This window comes from Bufo bufo, chromosome 4 (genome assembly GCF_905171765.1).
Source record: "Bufo bufo chromosome 4, aBufBuf1.1, whole genome shotgun sequence".
Lineage (NCBI taxonomy): Eukaryota > Metazoa > Chordata > Amphibia > Anura > Bufonidae > Bufo > Bufo bufo.
In genome coordinates, this window is record NC_053392.1 from 610273013 (window position 1) to 610287353 (window position 14341).

The following is a 14341-nucleotide window of genomic DNA, read 5'->3' on the forward strand; positions in this document are numbered from 1 at the left end:
ATCAGACGGCATCTGAGACTGAAGGGCTTCAAAAACAAAAAAAGTCTTCAAAGACCTCGTCTCCTTCAACGCCACAGAACTGCTCGTTTGGACTTTGCAAGAGAGCACCAAACATGAGACATTCAAAAGGCGGAAGAAAGTTTTATTCTCTGATGAGAAAAAATGTAACCTTGATGGTCCTGATGGTTTCCAACGTTACTGGCATGACGAGCAGATCCCACCTGAGATGTTTTCTACGCGCCACAGTGGAGGGGGCGCCATAATGGTCTGGGGGGCTTTTTCCTTCAGTGGAACAATGGAGCTTCAGGAAGTGCAGGGGCGTCAAACGGCCGCTGGCTATGTCCAGATGTTGCAGAGAGCATTCTTCATGACTGAGGGCCCTCGTCTGTGTGGTAACGACTGGGTTTTTCAACAGGACAACGCTACAGTACACAATGCCCGCAGGACAAGGGACTTCTTCCAGGAGAATACCATCACTCATTTGGCCCATCCTGCGTGTTCCCCTGATCTAAATCCAATTAAGAACCTTCGGGGATGGATGGCAAGGGAAGTTTACAAACATGGACAACAGTTCCAGACAGTGCGGCCGTCTTCACCACTTGGAGAAATGTTCCCACTCGATGAAACGCTTGCATCAAGCATGCCGAAACGAATTTTGGAAGTGATAAACAATAACGGCGGAGCTACTCATTACTGAGTTCATGTTTAGAAGTTGGATTTCTGTTTTGGGGGGTTTAGTTTTTTTTTGGAGGTGTGGTCCTAAACTTTTGATCAGCTGAAAAACAGCCTGTTTCAGTTTATTTGTTGTTTTCATTAAATTGAATGTTCAAAAAATGTTTTGTCTCCCTCCCATTTCTTCTTGTTGCATGTTGAAGCTCTACTTGGAACCTTGTTAAGATCCAGCCATGCTAAATAGGATTTTTTGCCATTTTTCAAGTGGTCCTAAACTTTTGATCAGGACTGTATACAGGGAGTGCTGAATTATTAGGCAAGTTGTATTTTTGAGGATTAATTTTATTATTGAACAACAACCATGTTCTCAATGAACCCAAAAAACTCATTAATATCAAAGCTGAATATTTTTGGAAGTAGTTTTTAGTTTGTTTTTAGTTTTAGCTATTTTAGGGGGATATCTGTGTGTGCAGGTGACTATTACTGTGCATAATTATTAGGCAACTTAACAAAAAACAAATATATACCCATTTCAATTATTTATTTTTACCAGTGAAACCAATATAACATCTCAACATTCACAAATATACATTTTTGACATTCAAAAACAAAACAAAAACAAATCAGTGACCAATATAGCCACCTTTCTTTGCAAGGACACTCAAAAGCCTGCCATCCATGGATTCTGTCAGTGTTTTGATCTGTTCACCATCAACATTGCGTGCAGCAGCAACCACAGCCTCCCAGACACTGTTCAGAGAGGTGTACTGTTTTCCCTCCTTGTAAATCTCACATTTGATGATGGACCACAGGTTCTCAATGGGGTTCAGATCAGGTGAACAAGGAGGCCATGTCATTAGATTTTCTTCTTTTATACCCTTTCTTGCCAGCCACGCTGTGGAGTACTTGGACGTGTGTGATGGAGCATTGTCCTGCATGAAAATCATGTTTTTCTTGAAGGATGCAGACTTCTTCCTGTACCACTGCTTGAAGAAGGTGTCTTTCAGAAACTGGCAGTAGGACTGGGAGTTGAGCTTGACTCCATCCTCAACCCGAAAAGGCCCCACAAGCTCATCTTTGATGATACCAGCCCAAACCAGTACTCCACCTCCACCTTGCTGGCGTCTGAGTCGGACTGGAGCTCTCTGCCCTTTACCAATCCAGCCACGGGCCCATCCATCTGGCCCATCAAAACTCACTCTCATTTCATCAGTCCATAAAACCTTAGAAAAATCAGTCTTGAGATATTTCTTGGCCCAGTCTTGACGTTTCAGCTTGTGTGTCTTGTTCAGTGGTGGTCGTCTTTCAGCCTTTCTTACCTTGGCCATGTCTCTGAGTATTGCACACCTTGTGCTTTTGGGCACTCCAGTGATGTTGCAGCTCTGAAATATGGCCAAACTGGTGGCAAGTGGCATCTTGGCAGCTGCACGCTTGACTTTTCTCAGTTCATGGGCAGTTATTTTGCGCCTTGGTTTTTCCACACGCTTCTTGCGACCCTGTTGACTATTTTGAATGAAACCCTTGATTGTTCGATGATCACGCTTCAGAAGCTTTGCAATTTTAAGAGTGCTGCATCCCTCTGCAAGATATCTCACTATTTTTGACTTTTCTGAGCCTGTCAAGTCCTTCTTTTGACCCATTTTGCCAAAGGAAAGGAAGTTGCCTAATAATTATGCACACTTAATATAGGGTGTTGATGTCATTAGACCACACCCCTTCTCATTACAGAGATGCACATCACCTAATATGCTTAATTGGTAGTAGGCTTTCGAGCCTATACAGCTTGGAGTAAGACAACATGCATAAAGAGGATGATGTGGTCAAAATACTCATTTGCCTAATAATTCTGTACAGGGTGTATAGGGCTTCATAAATCCCTACCTCTGTTTTTTAGGTCTTGACACTGCCCCTCCCTTTGACCGGTCTGTATAAGCTCACCTCATTCCCGATGACCTCTATGTTCTGCTGGACTTGGGGGACCCATTGTCTTAAGATAGCAAACAGCTCTGAAACGGAAGTGTCCGGATCAAAGAGAATATCCTGACACGAGGCATCATTTGGGTCAAAAAAGGAGAATTCTGTAACAAAAGCAAATAGTAATGTACCTTTAAAATGAAGTATAAGCACTAGATGCCATAATGAAAACACAAAAATCTTTATTCACCCGGCAGGGGGACATTTTTGACTGCATATAGTCTCTCAGTCTGACACCGCGTTCACCGCCAAGATGTTTGTCCTAAGATACACAGAGGTGGACCCTGGAGTGCTGACGATTTGCTTTCTCCTCTTAATAGTGGCATCAGCACCAGGAGCCCCTCAGATATCGGTGGGGTCCTCAGCACCAAGACCCACAGATATTGGTTGGGGCCTCAGCACCAGGACCCCTCAAATATCAGTATTGGCCTCAGCACCAGGAGCCCCTCAGATATCGGTGGGGGCCTCAGCACCAGGGCCCCACAGATATCGGTCGGGGCCTCAGCACCAGGGCCCCACAGATATCGGTCGGGGCCTCAGCACCAGGGCCCCACAGATATCGGTCGGGGCCTCAGCACCAGGGCCCCACAGATATCGGTCGGGGCCTCAGCACCAGGGCCCCACAGATATTGGTCGGGGCCTCAGCACCAGGGCCCCACAGATATCAGTAGGAGCCTCAGCACCAGGAGCCCCTCAGATATCGGTGGCAGCCTCAGCAGCAGGACCTCCTCAGATATCGGTGGCAGCCTCAGCAACAGGCCTCTCTTGATATCAGTGGTGGCCTCAGCACCAGCACCCTCGCATATTGATGGGGACCCCATTTGCAGGACCCCTCAGATATAAGTGGGGGCCTCAGCACCAGGACCCCCTCAGATATTGTGGGACCTCTGTAGCAGGACTCCCTTAGATATAAGTGGGCGCTCAACAGCATCTGATGCATCATGCTTACATTTGGATAACTGATATTAGAGGGGTCCTGGTGCTGAGGCCCCAACCAATATCTGTGGGGTCCTGGTGTTGAGGCCCCCACCAATATCTGAGGTGGCCTACACAAACGAGAGATCCCAAGCGAACTGTGACAGGATCTAGTGCTATGTGTCACTGGATATCACGCTCACGCTGAACATCCAGTTTTAGTGCAACTTTTCAGTCATGATTACATACTGTAGGGCCTTTGCTTTACTTGCTCTGATCTTGATCCTCTAGTTGCATCCAGAGCAGCATAGAGAATGCTTCTGCCTGCTACTACTGCCTGTAATACAGGCTATGCTGACAGACACATGGTGCATTGTATTGTGAGAGATGAGGCTTTCTGTAAAGTGCCCAGAATAAATACCACAACTCCCACTAAGCGCACTGCACCTTCTGTACAGACACTGAAGCAGCAGCAGTGAAACCAGAGATGGAAACTCTGCAGCCTGCCACAAAGAAACCAGCAGAATTCTGAACGCAGCTCTGGATGTGACTGGAGTATTAGGATCGATATAATTCAGATAAAGAACGCGACACCAGACAGTTACTTATCGTCTCTGACATGTTACATACATGTTCTCACATTAGTTAGTGGGACTGACAGCCACGTAGTAATATAATCAGGAGCTGCACACATCTTGCACTCACCACAGTCAGACGGCATTGGAGCAGCAGCCACGGAGAAGGTGACCGGTCGGCAGGGGTCCGGATAGCACGGCTGGAAGTGGTGCACAACAGGCAGGGTGTGTCCTTCGAGGTACCCGACAGTCAGGTCCTCAATGGTCATTTTCTAGAAAACCACCTGAAGAGGAAGAGGGAGGAGGACGTTAGATGAAAGCCACAAGTGACCGGAGAGCCCGACAACAAGTGCCAGGAATAAACCTGCCAGCCACAACCACAACAGCCCGGGCCCCCGCTCTCGCCTGCAGCTGTGCCGCTCACTCGACACCAGACTCATTAGATTTCAGAGACGGCCTGACCCCTGACACCCCGCTCTTCCCTTTCGCCTCCCTCGGTACATTCTTCACCCGGCTATTATTCTAAGTTCAGGATAGAAATCTGCTCATACCACATACATCTGAAGTGTTTCCGGTGACCATAGAGCCAAACAAGCCCCGGAGTCCCTGCAGTGTTATCAGAGGGCCACCGGGAATCCCTACAGTGTTATCACAGGGTCACCAGGACTCCCTGCAGTGTTATCACAGGGTCACCAGGACTCCCTGCAGTGTTATCAGAGGGTCACCAGGACTCCCTGCAGTGTTATCAGAGGGTCACCAGGACTCCCTGCAGTGTTATCACAGGGTCACCAGGACTCCCTGCAGTGTTATCAGAGGGTCACCAGGACTCCCTGCAGTGTTATCAGAGGACCACCAGGACTCCCTGTAGTGTTATCAGAGGGTCACCAGGACTCCCTGCAGTGTTATCACAGGGTCACCAGGACTCCCTGTAGTGTTATCACAGGGTCACCAGGACTCCCTGTAGTGTTATCACAGGGTCACCAGGACTCCCTGCAGTGTTATCACAGGGTCACCAGGACTCCCGGCAGTGTTATCACAGGGTCACCAGGACTCCCTGCAGTGTTATCACAGGGTCACCAGGACTCCCTGCAGTGTTATCACAGGGTCACCAGGGCTCCCTGCAGTGTTATCACAGGGTCACCAGGGCTCCCTGCAGTGTTATCACAGGGTCACCAGGACTCCCTGCAGTGTTATCACAGGGTCACCAGGACTCCCTGCAGTGTTATCACAGGGTCACCAGGGCTCCCTGCAGTGTTATCACAGGGTCACCAGGGCTCCCTGCAGTGTTATCACAGGGTCACCAGGACTCCCTGCAGTGTTATCACAGGGTCACCAGGACTCCCTGCAGTGTTATCACAGGGTCACCAGGACTCCCTGCAGTGTTATCACAGGGTCACCAGGACTCCCTGCAGTGTTATCACAGGGTCACCAGGACTCCCGGCAGCGTTATCACAGGGTCACCAGGACTCCCTGCAGTGTTATCATGGGGAAGCCAGGGTGACAGACAGCTGGAGACATTTTTTGACCCCCCAGCGCTGATTTAGCCCCGAGTCCCCTTCACTGTGGATGTCCAGAGCTCCATTGTGCAGAGGTAAATCAGTGCTGCCGTGCCTTCATTCTTCATCCCCTACGAACATACAGTGACATCGCTAAAATTACATAATATACCGCTACAGGCCTCCATTTCTGTTACAGAGCTCCAAGGCCCTTGATTGAAAAGGTCCTCTTATTTAGTGCTTACAGCTCCTATGTGTCTCTATGGTTACAGACTACACACACACTCTGTGTAGTCTGACGCCGCCTCCTCTTGACCTACAAGCAGTAGAAGAAGAGGAAGATGGAAGCGAGTAACACAGGTCTGCAACCCAGGAGACATACAGATCTGCGCAAGGACGTTATAAATCGAGACTAATTGTAAAGGCGCTTAATCTCCATAATCTGAAAATATTGCGCAAAACATTTAAAAAGTGGAGAGGGGCACAAGCGGAGGAAAGACGGGACGTTTATTACGTTCCAGTACAGTCACCGGGAAAATCTATTTATTTTCTTATTTACTGACAGGGTTTTTCGCATTCTACTTTCACATGTTCAAAGAGCATCAGTCAGCATGATCAACCCTATTAAACCCTGGTAGGGTTGATCATGCTGATTAAACTGATACCCTGATCTGTTGCAGAAAACACAGATTTTTTTTTTTATTCATATGCAAATGACCTTACTGGAGCACCAAGGGGCTGGCCAGAGTCCCTGAAGCACCATTTTGTTACGCCCCTTCAGCTTCCCTCCCTCTGGATTGACAGGGCTAGCTAGACATCTCATTCAGCCCAGTCTTCTTGCGCCTGCGCCGTGACTCGGCGTTTGCTCAGTGGATTCCAGCTGATTGAGCGTAGAGACCTGTCATCTCATGACTGTGCTGTGTCTCCGGGTCTTGCCGCTTGCTCAGTTGCAATGTGCACTGCTTGGAGCGAAGCAGGAGATCCACTGAGCAAGCGCCAAGACGGGAGACAAGGGAGACACTGGAACCCCCCCCCCCCCCCAATTCCTGCTGACACAGGTGCGCTTCTCATCATGATGTATCACAGCACTTGCACCCATGTCACATGATCTACAGAGGTTTTCACCCTGTGGATGTAAACAAGATGTTTGCATTTATTGACAGCAAGCAGAGACTTTAAAATCTGTGATAAATCTCCCCCAAAGTGTATTAGGCTCAAGTCACATCTGTATCTCAGCTTCGGTTATAAACTGCAGTGCCAGATCTGTCGCATGGCGGACTCCGGACCCTATCAACCCTATTATGGGGCGCTATTTCTACCATGACCCCCCCACCGGAAACTGTCACCGCCTCCAACGCAGATGTGAACAGAGTCTTAAAGAGCTGCAGAACTTCTCAATATACAGTGATTAAAGGGGTATTCCTACCAGTTATGTCTGATAGCTGGGTGTCCCTCTGACCTCCATGCTTTCCATGGCCGCCCCTTCATTTATGCTGCGGTCGGAGTTCCCCGTCCTGAAGACAGATGATCGCGAGCTGCATCTATCCGGCATATCTTGAGGATAATGTCTAAGGAGTACCCCTTTAAGGGTGTATTCACATTTGCATCAGAGTCTCCGTCACGAATTACTCCAGGCAGCATTAACGATCAGGTCTATTGTACAAGTGTCAGATCTCCAGTGTTTTGTGCATCCACCCAACTCCAAGAAGCCCCCGCGGCGGAACATGTCCGGGCTGCAAATCCTTGAACACTTCCTTAATATTTTCTCACAACTCGGCAGAAGACGAGTCAGGAATGTGTTCTTCATGTCGATAACCAGCAATTAACAGGGGTGTACACAACAAATGGCATGCACCCCGCCCCGACTGCTGTATCTGCGGGGCCCCGTGCAGGTTTCAGCACCCTGCTCTCCACAGACCCCACAGTAGCTGCTGGTACCAGTGTAACATGGCCGGCCTGGCATCATCACAACGAGGACCAGGACCAGGACCAGGGATGCCCAACCTGGGGCCCTCCGGGTGTTGCAAAACTACAACTCCCAGCATGCCTGGACAGCCTACAGCAGGGCATGGTGGGAGTTGTAGTTTTACAACAGCTGGAGGGCGGCAGGTTGAGCATCCCTGACTTAGACTGATCGCAACATTGGGTTAAATTTAACCACTTGAGGGAGCATGAGTCACATCTACTGTAAGAAGCGTCAGCTCTGCAGTCAAGTGGTCAGGAGCGGGCTGTTATGTAACAGGGAGGGTGCGGAGGGTACAACGGCACCCTGGCAATCTCTGCTTGCTGTCAGGAAATGGTCGAAAACAGCTTTTGTTACAATTGTATCCAGTGTAAACATCACACAGCACAAATATCCCTTCTGTGCGGGTTGTTACAATGTATCAGTGCAGACCGATGCAGGAAAGGGAGTCCACCACTACGGTATGTAAAACCGCACCATACAGTCTATGACGGCACAGCTCCCAGTGACCGATGGACTGGCTGACTAGCCTGCCACTGATTGATAAGGACTACGACTATCCTGCCCCAATCAGATTGATAAGTGACCACTTACTGACCTGAAAAAGGAGCTTTAGTAGTCTGTGTCCATCCGGACAGCCGAGATTAAACTGTATATAGTCAAAACAATTGGGACAAACCCTCTGCTGTGAGATGTACAGGTTTTAAACCTGTGGATATAGTAACGGAGTTGGATTTATTATTCGGGTCATAACCCCTTACACTGGGTTCAGACCTGAGCGTATTTGATGTGCGCGTCTAACGCGCGTTTGTGTCGCGCGTTTTTGTCCATAGTCAAACGCGCGTATTACGCGCGTTTGTGTGATTGACAGCAGTGTCCTATGGCCGCAAACGCGCGACAAAACGCCCCAAAGAAGCTCAAGAACTTGTTTATGCGTCGGGCGTTTCTCAGCGCGTTCGAACGCGCTGTAAAACGCGAAAATGTGAACCAGTCCCATAGGAAAGCATTGGTTTGCATCGGTTATGCGTTTTACAGCGCGTTCGAACGCGCTGTAAAACGCGCAAGTGTGAACTTAGGGTTAAGGACACAGCCTTATTTCACCTTAAGGACCAGGCCATTTTTTGCAAATCTGACCAGTGTCACTTTAACCCTGGTTTCACACCTGAGCGTTTCTGAGATGCGCGTTTTTACGCGCGTTTTTTGAAATGGTAAACGCGCGTTTGATTGACAGCAGTGTCCTATGGCCACAAACGCGTTTGATTGACAGCAGTGTCCAATGGCCCCAAAGAAGCTCAAGTACTTGTTTGAGCGTCGGGCGTTTTACAGCGCGATCGTACGCGCTGTTAAACGCCCAGGTGAGAACCATTCCCATAGGGAAGCATTGGTTTCTCCTTGTTGTGCGTTTTACAGCGCGTAGGAACGCGCTGTAAAATGCTCAGGTGTGAACTTAGGGTAAGTGGCGATAACTTTAAAACGCTTTGACTTATCCAGGTCATTCTGAGATTGTTTTTTCGTCACATATTGTACTTCATGACACTGGTAAAATGAAGTAAAAAAAAATCATTTTTATTTATAAAAAAATACCAAATTTAGCAAAAATTTGTAAAAAATAGCAAATTTCCAAGTTTCAATTTCTCTAATTCTATAATACATAGTAATACCTCCAAAAATAGTTATTACTTTACATTCCCCATATGTCTACTTCATGTTTGGATCATTTTGGGGACGTTACAAGGCTTAGAAGTTTAGCAAATCTTGAAATTTTTCAGAAATTTTCAAAAACCCAATTTTTAGGGACCAGTTCAGGTCTGAAGTCACTTTGCGAGGCTTACATAACAGAAACCACCCAAAAATGACCCTATTCTAGAAACTACACCCCTCAAGGTATTCAAAACTGATTTTACAAACGTCGTTAACCCTTTAGGTGTTCCACAAGAATTAATGGAAAATAGAGATATAATTTCAGAATTTAACTTTTTTGGCACATTTTCCATTTTAATCAATTTTTTTCCAGTAAGAAAGCAAGGGTTAACAGCCAAACAAAACTCAATATTTATTGCCCAAATTCTGTAGTTTACAGAAACACCCCATATGTGATAGTAAACCGCTGTACGGGCACACGGCAGGGCGCAGAAGGAAAGGAAGCCATACGGTTTTTGGAAGGCAGATTTTGCTGGACTGTTTTTTTTTTTGACACCATGTCCCATTTGAAGCCCCCCTGATGCACCCCTAGAGTAGAAACCCCAAAAAAGTGACCCCATTTTAGAAACTACGCGATAGGGTGGAAGTTTTTTTGGTACTAGTTTAGGGTACATATGATTTTTGGTTGCTTTATATTACACTTTTTGTGAGGCAAGATAACAAGAAATAGCTGTTTTGGCACCGTTTTTATTTTTTGTTATTTACAACATTCATCTGACAGGTTAGTTTATGTGGTAATTTTATAGACCAGGTTGTCACGGATGCGGCGATACCTAATATGTATACTTTTTTTTATTTATGTAAGTTTTACACAATGATTTCATTTTTGAAGCAAAAAGAAATCATGTTTTAGTGTTTCCATATTCTGAGAGCCATAATTTTTTCAGTTTTTGGGCGATTACCTTGGGTAGGGTATGATTTTTGCAGGATGAGATGACGGTTTTATTGGCACTATTTTGGGGTGCGTGTGACTTTTTGATCGCTTGCTATTACACTTTTTGTGATGTAAGGTGACAAAAAATGTTTTATTTAGCACAGTTTTCATTTTTTATGGTGTTCATCTGAGGGGTTAGATCATGTGATATTTTTATAGAGCCGGTCGATACAGACGCGGCGATACCTAATATGTATACTTTTTTTTTATTTATGTAAGTTTTACACAATAACAGCTTTTTTAAAACAAAAAAAATGATGTTTTAGGGCTCTTTCACACCTGCGTTATTGTCTTCCGGCATAGAGTTCCGTCGTCGGGGCTCTATGCCGGAAGAATCCTGATCAGGATTATCCTAATGCATTCTGAATGGAGAGTAATCCGTTCAGGATGCATCAGGATGTCTTCAGTTCCGGTACGGAACGTTTGTTGGCCGGAGAAAATACCGCAGCATGCTGCGCTTTTTGCTCCGGCCAAAAATCCGGAACACTTGCCGCAAGGCCGGATCCGGAATTAATGCCCATTGAAAGGCATTGATCCGGATCCGGCCTTAAGCTAAACGTCGTTTCGGCGCATTGCCGGAGCCGACATTTAGCTTTTTCAGAGTGGTTACCATGGCTGCCGGGACGCTAAAGTCCTGACAGCCATGGTAAGTGTAGCGGGGAGCGGGGGAGCAGTGTACTTACCGTCCGTGCGGCTCCCGGGGCGCTCCAGAGTGACGTCAGGGCGCCCCAAGTGCATGGATCATGTGATCACATGGATCACGTCATCCATGCGCATGGGGCGCTCTGACGTCATTCTGGAGCGCCCGGGGAGCCGCACGGACTGTAAGTATACCGCTCCCCCGCTCCCCGCTCCTACTATGGCAACCAGGACTTTAATAGCGTCCTGGGTGCCATAGTAACACTGAAAGCATTTGGAAGACGGTTCCGTCTTCAAATGCTTTCAGTACACTTGCGTTTTTCCGGATCCGGCAGGCACCTCCGGCAACGGAAGTGCATGCCGGATCCCAACAACGCAAGTGTGAAAGAGGCCTTAGTGTCTCCATTTTCTGAGCCATAGTTTTTTTTATTTTTTGGGCGATTGTCTCAGGTAGAGGCTCATTTTTTGCGGGATGAGGTGACGGTTAGATTGGTACTATTTTGGTGGGCAAACGCCTTTTTGATCGCTTGCTGTTGTACTTTTTGTGATGTAAGGTGACCAAAAAATTGTTTCTTTAGCACAGTTTTTATTTTTTACGGTGTTCATCTGAGGGGTTAGGTCATGTGATATGTTTATAGAGCCGGTCGATACGAACGCGGCGATACCTAATATGTATACTCCCCCCCCCTATTTTTTAGCAATTTTTTTTTACTTTATTTGGGGAAAATTACGTTTTTGTTTATTTTTACTTGAAACTTTTAATTTTTGGGGGGGGAAACTTTATTTTTTCAATTTTTTTTTCACTTTCTTTTTTGTCCCACTTTGGGACTTGAACTTTTGGGGGTCTAATCCTTTACAATGCATTCCAATACTTCTGTATTGGAATGCATTGGCTGTATGAGTAATACTGTGTGTATTACTCATACAGCTTCCGGGGCCTGTGAGATCCAGGGGGCTGGATCTCACAGGCTCGTCACCGGGTCCCCTGTGCCATCGGGTCCCCATGCGATCGGGTCCCCTGCACAGCCCCATGGGGACCCGATGGCACCGCAATAGATAAAAGCCGCAAACCGCAGGTCTGAACTGATTTGCGGCGATCGCCGACATGGGGGGGGGTCACGGGACCCCCCAGGGCATTTAGCCGAAGTGCCTGCTCAATGATTTGAGCAGGCACCGGCTTCCGATCACCGCCTGCTGCGCGGCGGTGATCGTAAATACACAGGGCGTACAGGTACGCCCTGTGTCCTTAAGTACTAGGACATAAGGGCGTACCTGTACGCCCTATGTCCTGAAGAGGTTAAAGGGAACCTATTGCCATGAAAAAGCAATGTAAGCTGCAGGCCCAATGTTATAGAGCAGGAGGAGCTGAGCAGATTGGTTTATGTTTTTTGGGGAAAATATTCAGTAAAACTTGCAATTATTAATTTACTAGCAGAAGGACCCGGCTTCGCACGGGTATATTTCATCTATTTCATTTAATGTTTGTGTGTGTCGTTAAAAGATATCAACAGTATCCCCTATAACAGTGACATCTACAGTACCCAGACCCTTTAACAGTGACCTCCACAGCGGCCGCCCCTTTATTAGTGACCTCCACAGTACCCCATCTCCTTAACAGTGATTTCCACAACACCCCGTCTCCTTAACAGTGGCCTCTACAGCAATCTGCCCCTTAACACTGGCCTCCATAGCGGACTGTCTCCTTAACTGTGACCTCCACAGCAGCCTACCCCTAGGGTGGCCAGAGGTCCGGTTTTAGGCTGGACAGTCCGGCTTTCAGACTCCCTGTCCTCGGTCCAGTGCAGGGCCTGGACGGACACAGGGATGTCCTTTTGAACAGCTCACTCTCAGACAGCAGCACTGTGCCGTCTGAGCGTGAGCTGCAGGGAGAAAGTCCCTCCTCTCCGCGATCACCGTCTAGCGAGACGAACGAAGCGTTTAGAACACATAAGTCCCGAGCACAGCTCGTACTCCCCTTTTGTGCTGCAATTTAAAGTCACAATTCTGGGGCTTTTTGTTCAGTAAACCCGCCCAATGTTCACTGACAGCAAGCAGGAATGGAAACAAAAAGTAAATCAGAAAATTGTGGAATTTTTCATTATACAACGGTCACTCTGTATCTACTTAAAACTAGAAAATCCCCCCCCCCCCAAAAAAAAAAAATCACCTTTGCAATATAATCAGTCTCCCCCCCCTCCTGGCAGCTGATAATATAGTACCTTCTTTCTTCCCCTGCAGAAGTAATCTCCTCAACTATACCGCCAAGCTACTGCAGAGGCTCTGCTACTTCCCTCACAGGCAGGGCAGAAATCTTCTCCTGGCTACCCTGCAGTGAATGGATGATCACTATGCAGAGACCTCACTGCTGGGAGAGTGACTATGTCTGGTAGACATGAACATGGCTACATAGTCTGAACACGGGGTTGCGCCGTACTATGTACATAAATGTCATCTCTCTTCACTAAAGTGTTTTTAAAATAAATAGAATTGGGAAATATTGCTCATTTTTCACAATGTATAGGATGAATATAATGGAGGGATGACCCCTTTAATGGACCCCGGATGAAAGGGCTTTTCCCGCACCGTTCCACCAGTGATCTGCAGGTCACCGCTCCATAGTGTGAAGCAGCTGATCGAAGGTGACAGTCGTCCTGCAGCCATACAGAGCAGCACCCGTCACTTAACACTTAGAACAGCTGACCTCTGACCTTGCACTTATCCAAGAGGATGGACCTTTAATAAAAATGTCATACCAATTCCCCGGCCCATAGTGAATGGCTGCAGCGCAGCGATGGCTCCAGCGAGTGCACAACAGATGGGCGATAATGGGATGCTGCTGGCAGCAGTGAGATCATCTTAGTGGAGGGCGGGAAGATTAATCACCGTCCTGATATAGCTTATTACAGCATCAGCCGGCGGAGGACCACGGGCACGATATCCAACAGCCGGCACAACAAACTGTACCTGCCACCAAGGACTCCTACTGGGGAACTGCATTGTAAGCAATTGTCCAATAGCTTTCTATTGTTTCCTCTTTAGTCACACGTTGCAACCACGTAGCAGTTTTTTTTTGCTGAAATTGCGGCATTTCTGTCATGATTTGACTGCAAACCCTACAGGACAAGATGTCCTTGAGGAAAGCAGCAACAGGCGAGTCATACTCCCTGCAGCTGATCTGACAATGGGAGGCTGACAACGCACTGTGACGAACCCTCTGCTCTCTTGCCATTGACAGAACACATGTTGGGAAATTACACCCAAGTCCTGAAGACAGTACGAGCCCCTGACAACCACAGTGTATACAAAAATGGGGTTTTGGCAGCACTACTGATCCCAGTTTCAGGGAAGTCATTAAAGGTACCTTTATAGGTGGTGGTGCACGTAGGTGGGGATCCTGGCCAAAGGTCCCAATATCTTAATATGAACCATGCCGTTTTGTGAATAAACCACCATCTTCATTGACAACCACAGT

At 47.3% G+C, this 14341-nt stretch overlaps 1 protein-coding gene across 1 annotated transcript in view; it reads right to left on the bottom strand.

The window, feature by feature from the left end:
- Positions 1-13712, bottom strand: part of CLIP4 (CAP-Gly domain containing linker protein family member 4) — a 66180-nt gene extending 52468 nt beyond the window's left edge. The window contains 3 exon segments of the mRNA XM_040430621.1: positions 2611-2750; positions 4267-4420; positions 13589-13712. Of these exon segments, the coding sequence (XP_040286555.1) occupies positions 2611-2750; positions 4267-4405 (279 nt within the window). The 5' untranslated portion in view covers positions 4406-4420; positions 13589-13712.
- Between the last annotated feature and the right edge of the window lie 629 nt (positions 13713-14341).